Genomic DNA, 23050 nt, shown 5'->3' on the forward strand with positions numbered 1-23050 from the left:
GAGTCCCAGATGAAATGTGTGGATACAAACAGAGATGTGTCACGGTAGGTATGGAGGGCTGTTTGTTGAGGGAGAAAGGACCGTCCATACACTGCTATGATCATCACCCCCCCCGCTTGCGAACCACCACACTCGCCGCCTCTCTTTTGGGGGTCAATATCAATTCATCCACAGGAAATGTCAGTATAAACATCAAACATTACAGAGTCCCGGTCCCTCAGCTTACAGGTGTTTGAATAAATGTCACAACAGACAGTATGTCCCAACACCGGTCAGTCATATCGCTGTTATAAGAAGGTGATGAACGAGAGATAGTCATAATATGTGACACCTTTCAAATCAAATCAAATCTTCGTAGTCACATGTGCTGAATACAACAGGTATTAAAGTGAAATGCTTACTTACAAGCCCTTAACCAACACAGCAGTTTAAAAAATACCAATAAGAAGTAGTTAAGGAGCAGCAGTAAAATAACAATAGCGAGACTATATACACGGGGTACCGGAACAGAATCAAATGTGGAGGCTATATACAGGGGGTACCGGTACAGAGTCAATGTGGAGGCTATATACAGGGGGTACCGGTACAGAGTCAATGTGGAGGCTATATACAGGGGGTACTGGTACAGAGTCAATGTGGAGGCTATATACACGGGGTACCGGTACAGAGTCAATGTGGAGGCTATATACACGGGGTACCGGTACAGAGTCAATGTGGAGACTATATACACGGGGTACCGGTACAGAGTCAAAGTGGAGGCTATATACACGGGGTACCGGTACAGAGTCAATGTGGAGGCTATATACACGGGGTACCGGTACAGAGTCAATGTGGAGGCTATATACAGGGGGTACCGGTACAGAGTCAAAGTGGAGGCTATATACAGGGGGTACCAGTACAGAGTCAATGTGAAGGCTATATACAGGGGGTACCGGTACAGAGTCAATGTGGAGGCTATATACAGGGGGTACCAGTACAGAGTCAATGTGGAGGCTATATACAGGGGGTACCGGTACAGAGTCAATGTGGAGGCTATATACAGGGGGTACTGGTACAGAGTCAATGTGGAGACCATATACAGGGGGTACCGGTACAGAGTCAATGTGGAGGCTATATACAGGGGGTACCGGTACAGAGTCAATGTGGAGGCTATATACAGGGGGTACCGGTACAGAGTCAATGTGGAGGCTATATACAGGGGGTACTGGTACAGAGTCAATGTGGAGGCTATATACAGGGGGTACCGGTACAGAGTCAATGTGGAAGCTATATAGAGGGGGTACCGGTACAGAGTCAATGTGGAGGCTATATACAGGGGGTACCGGTACAGAGTCAATGTGGAAACCATATACAGGGGGTACCGGTACAGAGTCAATGTGCAGGGGCACAGGTTAGTCGAGGTAATATGTACATGTAGGTAGAGTTAAAGTGACTATAAATAGATAATAACAGAAAGTAGGAGTGGCGTAAACGAGGAGGTCAATGCAAATAGTCTGATTAGTTTGATTAGACGTTCAGGAGTCTTATGGCTTGGGGGTACAAGCTGTTTAGAAGCCTCTTGGACCTAGACTTGGCGCTCCGGTACCCGTTGCTGTGTGGTAGCAGAGAGAACAGTCTATGACTAGGGTAGCTGGAGTCTGACAATTTTTAGGGCCTTCCTCTGACACTGCCTGGTATAGAGATCTTGGATGGCAGGAAGCTTGGCCCCAGTGATGTACTGGGCCATACGCACTACCCTCTGTAGCGCCTTGCGGTCGGAGGCCGAGCAGTTGCCATACAAGGCAATGATGCAACCAGTGCTCTCGATGGTGCGGCTGTAAAACCTTTTGAGGATGTGAGGACCCATGCCAAATCTTTTCAGTCTCCTGAGGGGGAATAGGTTTTTGCCGTGTCCTCTTCACAACTGTAATGGTGTGCTTGGGCCATGTTAGTTTGTTAGTGATGTGGACACTTGAACCGCTCAACCTGCTACACTGTCAATGAGAATGAGGGTGTGCTCGGTCCTCCTTTTCCTGTAGTCCACAATCATCTCCTTTGTCTTGATCATGTTGAGGGAGAGGTTGTTGTCCTGGTACCACACTCTCTGACCTCCTCCCTATAGGCTGTCTCATCGATGTCGGTGAATAGGCCTATCACTATTGTGTCGTCTGCAAACTTAATGATGGTGTTGGAGTAGTGCCTGGCCGTGCAGTCATGAGTGAACAGGGAGTACAGGAGGGGACTGAGCACGCACCCCTGAGTGGCCCATGTGTTGACGATCAGCATGGCGGATGTGTTGTTACCTACCCTTACCACCTGGGGATGGCACGTCAGGAAGTCCAGTATCCAGATGCAAAGTGAGGTGTTTAGTCCCATGTCCTTAGCTTATTGATGAGCTTTGAGGGCACTAGGGTGTTGAACGCTGAGCTGTAGTCAATGAATAGCATTCTCACATAGGTGTTCCTTTTGTCCAGGTGGGAAAGGCCAGTGTGGAGTGCAATAGAGATTGCATCATCTGTGGATCTGTTAGGGCGGTATGCAAATTGGAGTGGGTCTAAGGTTTCTGTGATAATGGTGTTGATGTGAGGCATGACCAGCCTTTCAAAGTACTTCATGGCTACAGACTTGAGTGCTACGGGTCGATAGTCATTTAGGAAGGTTAACTTAGTGTTCTTGGGCACAGGGACTATGGTGGTCTGCTTAAAACTTGTTGGTATTACAGACTCGGACAGGGAGAGGTTGAAAATGTCAGTGAAGACACTTGCCAGTTGGCTAGCGCATGCTCGCAGAACACATCCTGGTAATCCCTCTGGCCCTGCGGCCTTGTGAATGTTGACCTGTTTAAAGGTCTTAAATTTGCTGTGGAGAGCGTGATCACACAGTCGCCCTGAACAGCTGGTGCTCTCATGCATGTTTCAGTGTTATTTGCCTGTAGTTTAGCTTGTCTGGTAGGCTCGTGTCACTGGGCAGCTCTTGGCTATGCTTCTATAATGGTTTGCAAGCCATGCCACATCCAACGAGCGGAATAAGTGATTTGGTATTCAAGCACACACAGAGGAGGAGGAGTGCAGTTGGTGCATGTGACAGAGCAGATATCTGGACATAGTTTCAGTTGAATCATTATAACAGTTCTGTGGTCAATTCAGGGGAGATAAAAACTAGCTACAATGTAAGTTGCACCTCTAAGCCCAGGGGGCACAATATAAATGTTAATGTCAAAATGTGTTAATGCAGCCAGTGCGACATAATGAAGGCCCACACAGTTTGCTGACGAGTAATGGCTTCGTGGCTGCATCCTAAGTTGTTGAGTATTCAGACAGAATGTGAAAATGGTGTTTAGGGAGCGGAGGGCGAGCAGGGCCTTGGTGGTAGAGTGTCTTAGTGTTGCTAAAAGGGAAAATGGAATCAAAGCAGAGTTGGCCACTGTCTCTGCCAATGTTGCCCTTCTCCTGTGTTGCTCCCTCATTCCTCTGTCTCTGTCTCTCTTTGTCTCTTGTCAGTCTCTCAACCTCTGTCTCACACTCATATTCTCTCTCCACCTACCCCCTACTTACATGTTCTTTTTCTCTCTGATCACTATTTCTGTCAGTATACTGCTACTTATCATCTATAACACCTGACAGGTAAACACACAACTGATCAGTGCAGACATCTTCTGATATAATGCATTCATTTATAATTATATCCACTTATATTCAGGTTGGGTAGAACAATAATGAAGTAAACAGACCATTGTTTTCCTGTGCAGATGGTGCAAACACATGTATCCAAACAGGAAAAAAATCGTATAACTTGGGTAAACATTCGCTAGCTAGGGCTAGGCAGGGACCTCACCTGTGGTAGTTCTTGAAGTAGTTTACGCTCTGACGTTTGATGGATTCCTGCAGCAACTCTGACTTACTGCCACAGAACTCCTCCCCCACTTGCATCAGCCTGTGTGTGTGTGTATGATTTACAGAGACACAGAAACAGAAAGGATGGGGAGAGAAAGGAGGAACAATGCCAAATGAGATCGAAAGAACACAAATGCGAGGGATTTTTTTATTTATTCGCCAGTAGTTCAAGTTCCCTAATTAACCCCATAGAGTTACTTCACAGCCATGTGGCCCTGAGACTGATCCCTGAGGAACCCCTATTCTCTCTCCCCACTGACCTGTAAGGACATAGCTGACCCAGAAACCCGATTCCTTAATTGACAAGCTTGTAAAGAGCCTGATTACGACCCTGTTCTGTTGGCAGAACAAGCAGATTCATTGATGCCCACATAACTCCCTCTTCACTTTGGTGGTTGTTCATTTAAAACAAGGGGTTTCACATGGACTGGGGGACAGAGGGAGAGTTTGAGGTTTCGGTCCCCTGTCGTTCAAACCAATTACTACTAATGAGGATGTGGTTGTAGAAATATAATTACTAGAACGGGTATCCCCATTCAATTCTATTAATTATATTTCTATGTAGGCGTCATTACCTGCTGATAACATCCAAGACCACGATGAAGTCGTCATATTTGAAGTTAGACATGTCTGTACCAAGCAGATAGGCTTTCACTTTTAGCTGGACTTCCTGTAGGAAGAGAAGGGGAGGAAGATTTGACAATATTAAAGATTAAACTCATCTCCAGAGACTTTATTGTGGGTGAAGAGAATACTTGTTAGAGAGATGTGGAGGGGCGAGAGAGAGCGAGATGTGGAGGGACGAGAGCGAGCGAGATGTGGGGGGGCGAGAGAGAGCGAGATGTAGGGGGGCGAAAGAGAGCGAGATGTGGAGGGGCGAGAGCGAGCGAGATGTGGAGGGGCGAGAGCGAGCGAGATGTGGAGGGGCGAGAGAGAGCGAGATGTGGGGCGAGAGAGAGCGAGATGTGGGGCGAGAGAGAGCGAGATGTGGGGCGAGAGGGAGCGAGATGTGGGGCGAGAGGGAGCGAGATGTGGGGCGCGAGAGAGGAGAGAGGGAGCAAGAGGAGAGTGGGAGAGCGGGAAGGAGAGGAGAGGAGAGGAGAGGAGAGGAGAGGAGAGGAGAGGAGAGGAGAGGAGAGGAGAGGAGAGGAGAGGAGAGGAGAGGAGAGGAGAGGAGAGGAGAGGAGAGGAGAGGAGAGGAGAGGAGAGGAGAGGAGAGGAGAGGAGAGGAGAGGAGAGGAGAGGAGAGGAGAGGAGAGGAGAGGAGAGAGAGAGAGAGAGAGAGAGAGAGAGAGAGAGAGAGAGAGAGAGAGAGAGAGAGAGAGAGAGAGGAGAGAGGAGAGAGGGAGCGAGAGCCAGAGAGAAGAAAGCTTGTGTTCTGACCTGCCAGATTCGAGTGAGTCCATGCTCCAGTTTCTTCTTTACATAGCTGTGGTCAACAACCGCCTCCTCGGTGTCTGCAGCACCCGCTTCATCTGGGGACACAAATCACACATTGATTCATAATTACATCACACTGAAGTACCAGGCCTTATTCTATCATCTGCTGTTGTTTTGTTAGTAGGCGCTCATGATGTCAGTTGCTCATTCAGATGTATCTAGAACTGACTTTGGAACAGATTGGACTGAATTAACAGATTGGGGCAAATGTTTACTGTTTCACCCCCATCTTAATAGTACAAGCAATACCTTTGCTTTTCAACGTTTTGTTAGAGTAGCATTATTATTGCAAATAGATTGTGGGTCCTATCAATATAATTGTCTGAATAATTACCAATCCTCCATATATTTAAACAAATATTATTTATTCAAATTGCCATATATTTTTCAACTGCAATGTAATGTTTCACAAAAGTTCTGAACATTTCTATTCTCATAGCTTCTACAGATTGTAAATTAAACATTTTTACTTTTAAGAGTCTTATTATAATATTGATCAATTGACTATGACTTTTCAAAATAGCGCACCAAATAAAATAAAATGTATTGGTCACACACACACATGGTTAGCAGATGTTAATGCGAGTGTATCGAAATGCTTGTGCTTCTAGTTCCGACCATGAAGTAATATCTAACAAGTAATCAAACAATTTCACAACTACCTTACACATACAAGTGTAAAGGAATGAATAAGTATATGAGCGTTGGCCAAACGGCATAGGCAAGATGCAGTAGATGGTATAGAGTACAGTATAGACATATGAGAAGAGTAGTGTAGGGTATGTAAACATTATATCAAGTGGCATTGTTTAAAGTGGCATAGTTTAGTGACTAGTGATATATTTATTACATCCAATTTTTAATTACTAAAGTGGCTAGAGATTGAGTCAGTATGTTGGCAGCAGCCACTCAATGTTAGTGATGGCCGATTAACAGTCTGATGGCCTTGAGATGGAAGCTGTTTTTCAGTCTCTCGATCCCAGCTTTGATGCACCTGTACTGACCTCGCCTTCTGGATGATAGCGGGGTGAACAGGCAGTGGCTCGGGTGGTTGTTGTCCTTTATGATATTTTTGGCCTCCCTGTGACATTGGGTGGTGTCGGTGTCCTGGAGAGCAGGTAATTTACCCCCGGTGATGCGTTGTGCAGACCTCACTACCCTCTGGAGAGCCTTACGGTTGTGGGCGGAGCAGTTGCCGTACCAGGCGGTGATACAGTCCGACAGGATGCTCTCGATTGTGCATCTGTAAAGGTTTGTGTGATTTTGGTGACAAACCAAATTTCTTCAGCCTCCTGAGGTTGAGGAGGCGCTGTTGGGCCTTCTTCACCACGCTGTCTGTGTGGGTGGACCATTTCAGTTTGTCTGTGATGTGTACGCCGAGGAACTTAAAACTTCCCACCTTCTCCATTACTGTCCCATCGATGTGGATAGGGGGCTGCTCCCTCTGCTGTTTCCTGAAGTCCATGATCATCTCCTTTGTTTTGTTGACGTTGAGTGTGAGGTTATTTTCCTGACACCATACTCCGAGGGCCCTCACCTCCTCCCTGTAGACCATCTCGTCGTTGTTGGTAATCAAGCCCACCACTGTAGTTGCGTCTGCAAACTTGATGATTGAGTTGGAGGCGTGCATGGCCACACAGTCATGGGTGAACAGGGAGCACAGGAGAGGGCTGAGAACGTACCCTTGTGGGGCCCCAGTGTTTAGAATCAGCGGGGCGGTGTCAAAACCCAGGGTCTCGAGCTTAATGACGAGTTTGGAGGGTACTATGGTGTTAAATGCAGAGCTGTAGTTGATGAACAGCATACGGCTGTGATTATAATGGAAGAAAATTCTCTTGGTAGATAATGCGGCCGACATTTGATTGTGAGGAATTCCAAGTCAGGTGAACAGAAGGATTTGAGTTCCTGTATGTATTCCTCCACCTCTCGTTAATCATAAGGCATAACATACCCCCCCCCCGCCCTTCTTCTTACACACAGGTGCACCTTGTGCTGGGGAAATTAAAGGCCACTCTAAAATGTGCAGTTGTGTCACACAACTCAGTTCCACAAATGTCTCAAGTGGAGAGAGCATGCAATTGGCATACAGACTGCAGGAATGTCCAACTGAGGTGTTACCAGAGAACTGAATGTTAATTTCTCTACCATAAACTGCCTCCAACGTCGTTCTAGAGAATTTGTCAGTACATCCAACCAGCTTCAAAACCGCAGACCACATGTAACCACGCCAGCCCAGGAACTCCACATCCAGCTGCTTCACCTATGGGATGGTCTGAGACCAGCCACCTGGACATCAGATGAAACTGAGGAGTATTGGATCTGATTTTAATAGCTAACATTTCAATGGTCATAATAAATAGATATGCCGATAGTGGAAAACCTTGTTTTACTCCTCAACAGTATAATACTTTGAGAAGTAGACATTATTTACTATTTTACACCTGGGGTTACTGAATAACATCTCCCACCCCATCCTCGTAGCAGTAACAGTGTCATCTTTCCTTCTCCACCCCATTATACTAACCGTAATTTACAACGCCAATAGTAATGTTGGCAGCCGTCCACATTAGCCATCATGCTACTGATGAGCCCCATTTCCATACCCTCCTCATTTGGCTCAGTGTTTCCTCTGTAGATGATGTGATGACAGGAACAGAACAGCAGGAAAGAGACATACGTTACAGCCATTGTCATGTAATTCAGACACTAAAGAGGTCACAGCACCTTCTCTGCCAGCCAGCCAGCCTCGCCAGGCATCACATCAGAGAGAGAAGAAGAGCAGGAGAGAGGAGGAATACTGGCTTAGACCTGAAGACTTCCTGTATATGAGCTTAGGGGAATGTTGCCTACCCTCTGCAGTCAATAAAAAATAGCTGTAATTTATACGATTGAGAAGAATCCATTGAAGTAATACAATTCTTCTCAGTGACACCCGGGCAAAATTCTCTCCATTTCATCATTCCCTCCATATGAAATGACAGAGCCCAACAGTTCTGAGACAAGAAGCAACACATTGAGGAAACTCTGGATGAGAGAGCAAAGATCAGTCTCAGGACTATCCCTCACAGGGACGGAAAAGCAACACATTACTCTATTTTACACAACGTGTTGATGGCGACCCCCTGTTTGCATCCAAACAGTCCCAGGCTGTCGTCAGTCAACCCTGTATCAAATCAAATTTGATTTGACACATACGCCGAATACAACAGGTACAGTGAATACATCCTTACAGTGAATTGCTTACTTACAAGCCTTTAACCAAGCCCTTAACCAACAATTATCAAGGAACCTACCAGGTATAACCCTAAATCTGTAATCATGGGCACCCTCTTCGATATCATCCTGACCAACTTGCCCTCTAAATACACCTCTGCTGTCTTCAACCAGGATCTCAGCGATAACTGCCTCATTGCCTGCGTGCGTAATGGGTCCGCGGTCAAACGACCACCCTTCATCACTGTCAAACGCTCCCTAAAACACTTCAGTGAGCAGGCCTTTCTAATCGACCGGGTATCCTGGAAGGATATTGACCTCATCCCGTCAGTAGAGGATGCCTGGTTGCTCTTCAAAAGTACTTTCCTTTCAATCTTAAATAAGCATGCCACATTAAAAAAAATGTAGAACTAAGAACAGATATAGCCCTTGGTTCACCCAAGACTTGACTGCCCTTGACCAGCACAAAAACATCCTGTGGCGTTCTGCATTAGCATCGAATAGCACACGCAATATGCAACTTTTCAGGGAAGTCAGGAACCAATATACTCAGTTAGGAAAGCTAAGGCTTTTTCAAACAGACATTTTCTTCCTGTGGGAACTAATTCCAAAATGCACCTCCTCCCAGCTGCCCACTGCACTGAGGATAGGAAACACTGTCACCACGGATAAATCTACAAAAATCGATCATTTCAATAAGCCTTTTCTACGGCTGGCCATGCTTTCCACCTGGCTAACCCAATCCCTGCCATGCCAACATCTCCGCACCCTCTGTAGCAACTTGCCCCACCCCCGCTTCTCCTTAACCCAAATCCAGAGAGCTGATGCTCTGAAAGAACTGCTAAATCTGGATCCCTACAAATCAGCTGGGCTAGAAAATCTGGACCCTCTCCAAAATGATCCTCCGAAATTGTTGCAACCCCTATTACTAGCCTATTCAACCTCTACAGATGTCTGCGTGTCTAACATGGTGTGTATTGATGTCTGCGTGTCTAACATGGTGTGTATTGATGTCTGCGTGTCTAACATGGTGTGTATTGATGTCTGTATGTTTAATATGGTGTGTCTTGATGTCTGCGTGTCTAATATGATGTGTATTGATGTCTGCATGTTTAATATGGTGTGTATTGATGTCTGTATGTTTAATATGGTGTGAAATTGATGTCTGTATGTTTAATATGGTGTGTATTGATGTCTGTATGTTTAATATGGTGTGTATTGATGTCTGTATGTTTAATATGGTGTGTATTGATGTCTGCATGTTTAATATGGTGTGTATTGATGTCTGCGTGTCTAACATGGTGTGTATTGATGTCTGCGTGTCTAACATGGTGTGTATTGATGTCTGCATGTTTAATATGGTGTGTATTGATGTCTGCATGTTTAATATGGTGTGTATTGATGTCTGTATGTTTAATATGGTGTGTATTGATGTCTGTATGTTTAATATGGTGTGTATTGATGTCTGTGTCTAATATGGTGTGTATTGATGGCTGTATGTTTAATATGGTGTGTATTGATGTCTGTATGTTTAATATGGTGTGTATTGATGTATGTGTGTAATATGGTGTGTATTGATGTCTGTATGTTTAATATGGTGTGTATTGATGTATGTGTGTAATATGGTGTGTATTGATGTCTGTATGTTTAATATGGTATGTATTGATGTCTGTATGTTTAATATGGTGTGTATTGATGTCTGTATGTTTAATATGGTGTGTATTGATGTCTGTATGTTTAATATGGTGTGTATTGATGTCTGTATGTTTAATATGGTGTGTATTGATGTCTGTATGTTTAATATGGTGTGTATTGATGTATGTGTGTAATATGGCGTGTATTGACGTCTGTATGTTTAATATGGTGTGTATTGACGTCTGTATGTTTAATATGGTGTGTATTGATGTCTGTATGTTTAATATGGTGTGTATTGATGTCTGTATGTTTAATATGGTGTGTATTGATGTGTGTGTGTAATATGGTGTGTATTGATGTATGCGTGTAATATGGTGTGTATTGACGTCTGTATGTTTAATATGGTGTGTATTGATGTGAGTGCACATTAAGCAGTGAAGGATGAAGGTAACCGGTTGTAGAAATCACTGGCTGGCTACAGTACATCTCAAGAGGAGCCATAAAACATGGGGGATTTGGAGAATAAACATTGAATTCCACTGAAAGAAAGTGGCTGAGATTGAGGTGACCTTCAAACTTCGTTGGAGGGGCCTGAGAGAGGTCATTCCTAAACCCTACAGCTCTGGAGGGCAATTTCGTCACAGAACCGCCGCAGTGGAAAAGCGCACCCAGACACACACACACACCATAACAGACAGACATCAATACACACCATATCAGACACAGACATCAAATCAGACACAGCAAGCCGGGACAAACGAAGGAGAAAAAGACCTTGCCGGCATGAAGTTAATATCAACCTGAGCCTAGGTAACTCTGAAGTGGCTAAACTACACTTGTCTTTCTTTGTGCCAGCCACATAAGATGTGAACGCTCAACCACTACCATCCTCTGAGAGCACTTGCATTAACCTCAATCAAAAAGAGAAGAAAAGACCTAGATGATGACCAGTGGTGGTTTGTGCCATTTAAGATGAGGGAGGATGATTATTTTGATTCAGCGTGGCCTTATATTTCTATGACAGCATATTTGATGACTGTCATTAATATTCCATTCACCCAGCTCAATGTAACATCAATAGGCTTAGGCTACTGCATGAAACTTGAATTTTCCCTGTACAAATCATGAGGTTCATGAGGTTGCTGCCTATTTCTCAGGCCCAGAAGCTAGAATATGCATATAATTGTCAGATTAGGATAGAAAACACTCTAAAGTATCCAAAACTGTCAAAATATTGTCTGCGAGTATAACAGAACTGACATTGCAGGCGAAAACATGAGGAAAATCCAACCCGGAAGTGCTGTTTTTCCTGAAAGCTCTCTGTTCCATTGCCTGCCTTCACTCCAATTCAAGGGATATCAACCAGATAAAAAAATGAAAAATGAGCAAGATCGATCACATCGCGTCAGTGGATGGCTGGGTGCCAGCAGAGTTTTGCATGCGCAACAGCTTGGAGCAGACATTTCTCGCTCTCTCCTATTGAAGAAGCTACAGTCCCGGTTGAAATATTATCGATTATATATTGTAAAAACAACCTGAGGATTGATTATAAAAAACATGTGACATGTTTCTACGAACTTTACGGATTCTATTTGGAATTTGTCTGCGATGTCGTGACCCCTCGAGCCTGTGGATTTCTGAACATAACACGTCAACCAAATGGAGGTATTTTGGATATAAAAATTATCTTTATGGAACAAAAGGAACATTTATTGTGTAACTGGGAGTCTTGTGAGTGCAAACATCCGAAGATCCTCAAAGGTAAGCGATTGAATTGCTTTTCTGACTTGTGACCAATCTACTTGGCTGCTAGCTGTTTGTAATATTTTGTCTACTGAGAGAGATGTCCTTACATAAACGCTTGGTATGCTTTCGCCGAAAAGCTTTATTGACATCTGACACGCCAAGTGGATTAACAACAAGCTAAGCTGTGTTTTGCTATATTGCACTTGTGATTTCATGAAAATGAAGTATTTTTTTTTAACATAACATAGCATCCCTCTCTGTTTGAGCTGGGTGTTGAGTAGGCAAAACTGTCTGGCTGCATTTTCTATCTAAGTGAAAGTAATAAATAAAAAAATAAAATAAAATATATATATATATATATATATATATATATATATATATATATATATATATATATATATATATATATATATATATATAGATATAGCTCTCACTGAATATAGCTCTCACTCTTCCTTCTCCTTAGTTTTGGAAGAATTTAATTTGTTGTGCTAGCTAGCTGTAGCTTTCGGTATGATATTCATTCTCTGATCTTTTGATTGGGTGGACAACATGTCAGTTCATGCTGCAAGAGCTCTGACAGGTTGGAGGACGTCCTCCGGAAGTTGTCCTAATTACTGTGTACATCTATGGAAGCAGGTAACAACCATGAGCCTCCTAGGTTTTGTATTGAAGTCAATGTACCCAGAGGAGGACAGAAACTAACTGAGACGGCTGTTGAGGCTACTGTAGACCATTGCAAAACAGTGTGTTTAAATAAATTATTTGGTGACGAATATGTTTAGTATAGTTTCATCTAAAAATTGTACCTTTATTAATGTTACATTTATTTTTATTTTTTTACATGAAATTTACTGAGGAGGACGGTCCTCCCCTTCCTCCTCTGTGGAGCCTCCACTGATGAAGACAGCAGTTGAAACTATACTAAACATATAGGCTCGGTCTTTTGGAGTGACATCCCTACCTATTGAAACCTCTAGTTATAGAAAGTGGTAAATATTCAGGGATGTTACAGTTACGGAATACAATCCAGGGATTATGATAGAGAACAATATATGACATCAAAGAAAAATAAACAAGCTACTGGAGAACTCAAGTACTATAAACGGGTGCCCATTCGTGGCTAGTTTCACCTTGTGAGGGCTTTTGGCTCCACTTGACATTTTCCCACAAAATATTGCTATTTTTATCCATCTTTGTGCAGACTGGAGCTTCATCCAGAGGACTTGGACTACTAGTCTTTTGACATGAACTGCTGTCAGAGTGTGGACAGAAGATGACACCTGCACTGACCCATTCCAACTGGGAAGTTTAAAAAAGGGAGACTTCATTTGAAAATAATTCATTTGAAACTCTCCTTTTAATCCCCCTGATATATATTACAGTGCCTTGCGAAAGTATTCGGCCCTCTTGAACTTTGCGACCTTTTGCCACATTTCAGGCTTCAAACATAAAGATATAAAACTGTATTTTTTTGTGAAGAATCAACAACAAGTGGGACACAATCATGAAGTGGAACGACATTTATTGGATATTTCAAACTTTTTGAACAAATCAAAAACTGAAATATTGGGCGTGCAAAATTATTCAGCCCCTTTACTTTCAGTGCAGCAAACTCTCTCCAGAAGTTCAGTGAGGATCTCTGAATGATCCAATGTTGACCTAAATGACTAATGATGATAAATACAATCCACCTGTGTGTAATCAAGTCTCCGTATAAATGCACCCGCACTGTGATAGTCTCAGAGGTCCGTTAAAAGCGCAGAGAGCATCATGAAGAACAAGGAACACACCAGGCAGGTCCGAGATACTGTTGTGAAGAAGTTTAAAGCCGGATTTGGATACAAAAAGATTTCCCAAGCTTTAAACATCCCAAGGAGCACTGTGCAAGCGATAATATTGAAATGGAAGGAGTATCAGACCACTGCAAATCTACCAAGACCTGGCCGTCCCTCTAAACTTTCAGCTCATACAAGGAGAAGACTGATCAGAGATGCAGCCAAGAGGCCCATGATCACTCTGGATGAACTGCAGAGATCTACAGCTGAGGTGGGAGACTCTGTCCATAGGACAACAATCAGTCGTATATTGCACAAATCTGGCCTTTATAGAAGAGTGGCAAGAAGAAAGCCATTTCTTAAAGATATCCATAAAAAGTGTTGTTTAAAGTTTGTCACAAGCCACCTGGGAGACACCAAACATGTGGAAGAAGGTGCTCTGGTCAGATGAAACCAAAATTGAACTTTTTGGCAACAATGCAAAATGTTATGTTTGGCGTAAAAGCAACACCCTGAACACACCATCCCCACTGTCAAACATGGTGGTGGCAGCATCATGGTTTGGGCCTGCTTTTCTTCAGCAGGGACAGGGAAGATGGTTAAAATTGATGGGAAGATGGAAGGAGCCAAATACAGGACCATTCTGGAAGAAAACCTGATGGAGTCTGCAAAAGACCTGAGACTGGGACGGAGATTTGTCTACTAACAAGACAATGATCCAAAACATAAAGCAAAATCTACAATGGAATGGTTCAAAAATAAACATATCCAGGTGTCCAGACCTGAATCCAATCGAGAATTTATGGAAAGAACTGAAAACTGCTGATCACAAATGCTCTCCATCCAACCTCACTGAGCTCGAGCTGTTTTGCAAGGAGGAATGGGAAAATATTTCAGTCTCTCGATGTGCAAAACTGATAGAGACATACCCTAAGCGACTTACAGCTGTAATCGCAGCAAAAGGTGGCACTACAAAGTATTAACTTAAGGGGGCTGAATAATTTTGCACGCCCAATTTTTCAGTTTTTGATTTGTTAAAAAAGTTTAAAATATCCAATAAATATCGTTCCACGTCATGATTGTGTCCCACTTGTTGTTGATTCTTCACAAAAAAATACAGTTTTATATCTTTATGTTTGAAGCCTGAAATGTGGCAAAAGGTCGCAAAGTTCAAGGGGGCCGAATACTTTCGCAAGGCACTGTATATCAATAGTAATACTTTAATTATTTCAATAAAATACACAATACTATTAACTTGTAGACCTGTTTAATACGATATACATTTAACTAATATTTTGCAGTCACAACACTGAAGAGTGAGAGGCCTCCAATTTTCTAGGTGAACTGGATGTTTATATCAAACCTACTCTCCACATATCCTATTGACTGATTGTTAATGGAAAACTGTGCAGCATCAACACTGCAGGCATACTGACAGAAGTTCTGGAAGTGTCAAACTCAGAGGTGACAGTGAGTCAGACAGCCAAATGACACAAAAGACTATACAGATACTATCTCCCAAGATGTAGTTAACATTTTACATCCACCCACATTCCACCCACCCACCCGTTCAGGTCAACCAAAATGGTGTCCAAAGCTCTGACAAAATTAGAGAAGCATGGAGAAAGTAATTAGAACAGAGCAGAAAATAACAGAAGCAGAGCTAAGCAGAAAAGAGAACAGAGCAGAACAGAAAATAACAGAAGCAGAGCTAAGCAGAAAAGAGAACAGAGCAGAACAGAGCAGAAAATAACAGAAGCAGAGCTAAGCAGAAAAGAAAACAGAGCAGAACAGAAAATAACAGAAGCAGAGCTAAGCAGAAAATAGAACAGAGCAGAAAATAACAGAAGCAGAGCTAAGCAGAAAAGAGAACAGAGCAGAACAGAAAATAACAGAAGCAGAGCTAAGCAGAAAAGAAAACAGAGCAGAACAGAAATTAACAGAAGCAGAGCTAAGCAGAAAAGAAAACAGAGCAGAACAGAAAATAACAGAAGCAGAGCTAAGCAGAAAATAGAACAGAGCAGAAAATAACAGAAGCAGAGCTAAGCAGAAAAGAGAACAGAGCAGAACAGAGCCAGACAGACACAGGAAAGTTTCTTTGGACAGTGTTCATAATTCAGATGAGATGTTCGAGCTGTTCTTTAGATTTTACAGATATACTAATGACCATATTTATCTCAAATCAAAATGTATTGGTCACATACGAGTGTTTAGCAGATGTTATTAATTTCACAACAATACACACAAATCTAAGTAAAGGAATGGAATTAAGAATATATCAATATTTGGACGAGCAATGTCAGAGCGGCAGAGACTAAGATACAGTAAAATAGAATACAGTATATACATATGAGATGAGTAGTGCAAAATATGTAAACATTAAAGTCTATGTATACAGGGCAGCAGCCTCATGAGCTAGTGATGGCTGTTTAACAGTCTGATGGCCTTGAGTTAGAAGCTGTTTTTCAGTCTCTTGGTCCCAGCTTAGACGCACCTGTGCTGACCTCGCCTTCTGGATGATAGCGGGGTGAACAGGCAGTGGCTCTGGTGGTTGTTGTCCTGGAGGGCAGGTAGTTTGCCCCAGGTGATGCGTTGGGCAGACCGCACCATCCCTAGAGAGCCCTCTCAATTAGAATACTAACATTTGGGGGGTACTTATGTTTGTCCTAATTCAGACATGTACAAGTGTGTATTGATACGCATGTGTGAATTAGAAACGTGTTTCGGCATATCATATCCCAACTCCCCGAGACACACTTGGAGGGTGTGATTTGTCACAGCTCTGCTGAGAGTGTATTTTGCTATTGTTATTATCATAATGCATTTCCAGCACTGGGTGATGAAAGTAGGCAATTCTCTAACTGATCATGAATACAGATAGACACAATCAGTGTAAAGAGCATGTGATGTCAGACATATGACAGCTCATCATTGCTACTCATTTTAAATAATGCATTTCCTGATTTGTAAGGTGAATCTCATAATTTGTCACATCTTGGTTTGCCTGATTGGAATTGTCACATTGAATGGCCCGACAGTGTTCTAAATCCATTACACCCCCCACCCCACCCCGACAACTGCATGTTAGCTGCTAGGGATATACAATATGGGGCCTCCTGAGTGGCGCGGCAGTCTAAGGCACTGCATCGCAGTGTTAGAAGCACCACTAACTCAAGTCACACTGCATTATTTCTCCCTCATGCAACAATTCATGTTGTTAATCCAACGACCAGATAAAGTTAAGTTAATATTCCTCAATATTAAAAAAAAAGATAAGCTTGAGTTGTTATTATGAGCGGCTTATCGGAAGACTTTGCTATAGTCATTCATTGCAGCTCCAGTGCATTTCATGGCTTATAAAAGTGTTTACCGAAGTGTTGACAGTGCTGAATAACAACTTAAACATGAACTTACACATAAAAACAGCAGCTCTTTGTTGTATTCATTGAGTCCCTCTAGTAATGGTTTTACAAGTTCCTGTGATGTAAAACACCTGGCAGGCTAAGAATGACCTGTCGGTGCATCCTAACCGTGTCATTTCTCCTGACTGGGCCAAGAACGACTGCATGAGTCACTGCCTGAGAGAAAGAATGGAAGAAAAGAAAGAATAGGAAATCCCAGGCCCACTCTGACATCACAGATGAAATAGAGGAAAGTGTTATTTAACAAAGGAGTGAGAAGGGAGATTAGCCTCTTAATGGGACCATGCCCCCCCACCATGAGAAGCCATCTTTTATCAAATCAAATTGTATTGGTCACATACACATGGTTAGCAGATGTTATTGCTAAGTGTGGCGAAATGCTTGTTCTTCTAGTTCCGACAGTGCAGCAATATCTAACATGTAATCTAACAATTCCACAACAACTACCTAATACACACAAATCTAAGTAAAGGAATAAGAATATATACATATAAATAGATGGACGAGCAATGACAGCGCAGCATAGGCAAGATGCAATATATGGTATAAAATACAGTATATACATATGAGATAAGTTATGCAAGATATGGAAACATTATTAAAGTGACCAGCGATCCATTTATTAAAAGAGATTCAATTAAAGCGATGTAATGTAGTGTGCTCGGTGCATCTCCTCTCTCACCAGGCAGAAATAGTGCACATTACGCATAAAAGGTTCTAGGCCTTGCTATGTACCACCCAGGTCAACTGAATATCCCTGGAAAGCTTATCTCATTGGTTACAAGACTATCAAGGTGCCATAGTAGCCAATCCCATCTGTAATGGATGCCTAGAGCGCATAACCCGGCAACGTCATATTTTTGATGCGCAAAGATAGACATTCAATGTTGCCATTAGGTCATACATCATCAGATTTCTAGCCTTTTGCCAGTGTTATGCTCCATCCAACCTAAGTGTTAAGTTGACACCCCTCATGTTGCTATAGCTCAAACAGACCAAATCAAACCTTACCTCGTAAGATGTTTGCTGTTTGGTGAAAACGTTGTGTAAAATAAACATTTTGACTCTCGGGGCTTGTGATCAATAACGGTAGGTCACATGCAGACAAATAAGACATCCTTATGATCTGTGGAGTTCCGGCTTTCGGTGTCTATCAATGTATTCCATGTTTATTTTGTTTATGCTTCACAACGCTAACCGGAATGTAGGAAGCATCCATCTTGAAATGAGGTCATCTGGCCTGCCCTTATAGGTTTGTATACCCATATGGTAGTAAATTACACCAAAGATTTTAAGGCACCAATCAACAGCCAAGATAGTAAGCTTTCCGCAGACACCCTGCTTTTGCAGATAAGGGCTACCGCTCTTATACCAGACTGAATTGAATAAAATAAAAAATTGGGTCCCCAATTTACATTATATTTAAGAGGGGGAAAATGGAAGGAAAGAAAGAATAGGAAAGCCCAGGCCCACTGTGACATCACAGAGGAAATAGAGGAGGAAAGTGTTCTTTAACAAAGGAGTGAGAAGGGAGATTAGCTAATCTGGCTGGTTTGGAGAAGAGATTAGAGGGGAGGGGAGGAGAGGTCAGTCTGCTAAAGAAAGAGGGAGCTGAACACGGACTGTTAATGCTACTAATGGGAACAAGGGAGGGAGGAAAGAGGAGCCCGAGGAGGAGGATGATATAAAAGGACAAAGACTTAAATGGTGCAATAGAGTATTTCTAGGTTACTTTGTATCAAGACTGGGTCTGAGTTTGACACCAGCAAAATGTGAATTGAACTAGTAATTGAACTCATTCTAATGTTCTTCCGAAAATACCAGAAAGCAGTTTAGCTTGAACAAGGCAAGCCACAGACAGGAAATAATCTGCGGAGTGAGGTGTGATGAAACAGCACCCAGAGGGCTTTCATTGTGTTAACAGATATCCTTCCTCTGACGACGAAAAGGAAGGATGCCAGAAAACAGCCGGCCAACGCCTCAAAAACTACATCACATAGCTCCAAGACGAAGTTTCTCAAAGCAATAGAAAGAGACGAGATTTTGACAAGGAGCCTTGAGAAACTCGGACGGTCTCCATTCAAATCCTAGCCGGCCAAACAGTTATCTAAACACCAATGTGAAAGTAATGAATTTCCGTAATTTCCTCTTTTGACCTGGCAATCGCATTTCTGCACCATCTTTGCGAGTGAAGATGATGTTGGAGTGTGAAAACACAAATCCAAGCTGGTCACAGGCCAGGGAAAGCAATTTACCTGCTGACAGGCCTGGCAAATGAAGGAGAGAGAAGCTGCCTTAACAAAGATGGAGGTAAGTAGCAGAGGCAATGGAAGGCAATGGGAGGAGTAATTGTCAATTTCCACATGGGGATTGCAGCGTTATTCAATGTCCCAGACACACATAATTAGCCAAGCAACAATGTACAGTTGAAGTCGGAAGTTTACATACACTTAGGTTGGAGTCATTAAAACTTGTTTTTCAACCACTACTGGCTTTAGAAACTTCTGATGGGCTAATTGACATATTTTGAGTCAATTGGAGGTGTACATGTGGATGTATTTCAAGGCCTATCTTCAAACTCAGTGCCTCTATGCTTGACATCATGTGAAAATCAAAAGAACTCAACCAAGACCTTAGAAAAAAAATTGTAGACCTCCACAAGTCTGGTTCATCCTTGGGAGCAATTTCAAAACGCCTGAAGGTACCACGTTCATCTGTACAAACAATAGTATGCAAGTCTAAACACCATGGGACCACGCAGCCGTCATACCGCTCAGGAAGGAGACGCATTCTTTGCGGAAAGTGCAAATCAATCCCAGAACAACAAAGGACCTTGTGAAGATGCTGGAGGAAACAGGTACAAAAGTATCTATATCCACAGTAAAACGAGTCCTATATTGACATGACCTGAAAGGCCTCTCAGCACGGAAGCCGCCATAAAAAAGCCAGACTACGTTTTGCAACTGCAAATGGGGACAAAGATTGTACTTTTTGGAGAAATGTCTGATGAAACAAAAATAGAACTGTTTGGCCATAATTACAATCGTTACGTTTGGAGGAAAAAGGGGGAGGCTTGCATGCTGAAGAACACCATCCCAACCGTGAAGCACGGGGGTGGCAGCATCATGTAGCCTAGTTAGAGTGTTGGACTAGTAACCGGAAGGTTGCAAGTTCAAACCCCCGAGCTGACAAGGTACAAATCTGTCGTTCTGCCCCTGAACAGGCAGTTAACCCACTGTTCCTAGGCCGTCATTGAAAATAAGAATTTGTTCTTAACTGACTTGCCTAGTTAAATAAAGGTCAAAATAAAAAAAATTAAAAAATGTTGTGGGGGTGCTTTGCAGCAGGAGGGACTGGTGCACTTCACAAAATAGATGGCATCATGAGGCAGGAAAATTATGTGGATATATTGAAGCAACATCTCAAGACATCAGTCAGGAAGTTAAAGCTTGGTCGCAAATGGGTCTTCCAAATGGACAATAACCCCAAGCAAACTTCCAAAGTTGTGGCAAAATGGCTTAAGGACAATGTGTGTGAAAGAAAAAAAATGCTGAAATAAATCATTCTCTCTACTATTATTCTGACATTTCACATTCTTAAAATAAAGTGGTGATCCTAACTGACCTAAGACAGGGAATTTTTACTAGGATTAAATGTTGGGAATTGTGAAAAACTGTATTTGGCTAAGGTGTATGTAAACTTCCGACTTCAACTGTAGATGAAAATGCCTAAATGATCAGAAGGAACTGGTGTGGCTACATATGAATGATGTCATGTTAAGCTAACTATGGAGTGTCCATTTCTCTTGGACTGAATCAAGAAAGACAGTAGTCCAAGTTAGACTGTAGTATATCAATTTAGCACACCCAAGACATTACACTGAATAACAGGAGATGTTAAGAGAAATGCCATGCTCCTATGAGATCATAAGTCAATCAAAACGATTGTGAAAAAAACTCAACTTGTTCACAAACATCAAACGAACGTTACAACTTCATTCATCTTGAGGCGAAGCTGTACACGTGGGAAGGCAAATATCAAGGCCAACATCTTCCCCCCTCCGTCCTGGATTGGTTGTATGTTTAATGTGGCAGTTCCAAAGCTAACAGTCAATACGAGGGGCTCCAGTCCATGCTGTGAGCTTGTAACCGATCCACCGACCACGGCCATTTATCCTCTCACCACCGAGGACCTGTCCCAGCTGATTGAACATCACAGTGGGTGAGCTACATGTATGGCTGATAATTCAATTTGGAAAGGTGGGAGGGAACCCTTCGCCCGTATTCATTCCAGAAACAACTTCCCTTTATTGAGTGGTGACATTAATTACTGATACATCATGGTGACAGGTTCACTACGTCAGCTGTGGTGGCCCTCAGTAGGTGTTTCACCCTGCATCCCAAATAGCACCCTATTCCCTATATAGTGCAGTACTTTGCTTTGACCAGGGTCCTGGTAGTGCACACTATATAGGGGATAGGGTGCCATTTGGGATGCATCTGCAGTGTTGCAGCAGCCAGCCATGGACCGTTTCGTTATTTTTCCAACGACAGAGAGGAGTCTGGCGGTCATGCGGGGCACCGTGTAGAACGTGTAGGGTCCCAGGACACAACGCCAGTCTGACAAGTGAAGATCAGCATGTAAATCTCTCCTTTTAAGGCTTTGGTATACGCACACACAAACAGAGATGCAAACCCACCTATAAGCACACCGAACACACACACGCGCTCTCTCTCGCTCACACTCACCAAGCACACAGACTAAACATGCACACTAAACACGCACACCCTTTACATCATATAAAAAGGTAAAGCTGGTGCAGAGTGAGGTCACCTTCACTTAGAGGGCAGTACAGTAGATGAAAGCCAATCACACCCACTCTCGATGTGATGGCCCTGCCCCCCTTACAACTAAATGGAATATGTCCTTTCACCTCACAGAACAGCGGGACAGCGGGATATGCTAATCTTTGGTTTGGAAGCTGGAAGGGTACGTCTCTAATGGTACCATATTCCCAATATATTGCACTACTTTTGACCACATAGTGCACTATACAGGGAATAGCGTGTCATTTGTGACTGTCGTCAACGATTTAGGGGATAAGGGCATCACTGTGGTCCTACTCGTCATCGTCCATTTCGTTAATCAAGCTAATGTACTGAAGGGGGAAATTGAACCCCCTTCCCACTGAGAAAGAACAAATTCTGGATTTGATCCAAAGCTACTGTTTAGTCTTTGAAAAGTTGAACAAATACAATTCACCAAATGAAAACGACTCCAGTGAGCTACCTTGAAACCAACACTCCCCTGGAAGAGATTAACTCTACTCTACGTGAAACCTGAAACTTTATCGCTATGGAAACAGAGCCACCAGTTGTGTTTACTAAGCTTGGATACCTAAGGAATGTGACATTAGTGATGACACAAGCTGGAGTTGTCTTGTTAATCCCAACATAAACCCGTCTTGGACTGCCTCTGTGGTTTCAAATGATCTAGCTACATGCTCTCTTTGGCTTATAGTTACAGTTGAAGTCGGAAGTTTACATACACCTTAGTCAAATACATTTAAACTCAGTTTTTCACAATTCCTGACATTTAATCATAGTAAAAATTCCCTGTCTTAGGTCAGATAGCATTACCACTTTCTTTTAAGAATGTGAAATGTCAGAATAATAGTAGAGAATGATTTATTTCAGCTTTTATTTCTTTCATCACATTCCCAGTGGGTCAGAAGTTTACATACACTCAATTAGTATTTAGTAGCATTGCCTTTAAATTGTTTAACTTGGGTCAAACGTCTCGGGTAGCCTTCCACAAGCTTCCCACAATAATTTGGGTGAATTTTGGCCCATTCCTCCTAACAGAGCTGGTGTAACTAAGTCAGGTTTGTAGGCCTCCTTGCTCGCACACGCTTTTTCAGTTCCGCCAACACATTTTATATAGG

At 42.8% G+C, this 23050-nt stretch overlaps 1 protein-coding gene across 1 annotated transcript in view; it reads right to left on the minus strand.

Moving 5' to 3' along the window:
* LOC110488023 (VPS50 subunit of EARP/GARPII complex) overlaps positions 1-23050 on the minus strand; it is a 245974-nt gene that overhangs the window by 116010 nt on the left and 106914 nt on the right. Inside the window, exons 14-16 of the mRNA XM_036971386.1 lie at positions 5256-5347; positions 4448-4542; positions 3814-3912 (exon numbers count right to left, since the gene is read on the minus strand). Coding sequence (XP_036827281.1) covers positions 3814-3912; positions 4448-4542; positions 5256-5347 — 286 coding nt within the window. The remainder of the gene's footprint in view (positions 1-3813; positions 3913-4447; positions 4543-5255; positions 5348-23050) is intronic.

This window comes from Oncorhynchus mykiss, chromosome 32 (genome assembly GCF_013265735.2).
Source record: "Oncorhynchus mykiss isolate Arlee chromosome 32, USDA_OmykA_1.1, whole genome shotgun sequence".
Lineage (NCBI taxonomy): Eukaryota > Metazoa > Chordata > Actinopteri > Salmoniformes > Salmonidae > Oncorhynchus > Oncorhynchus mykiss.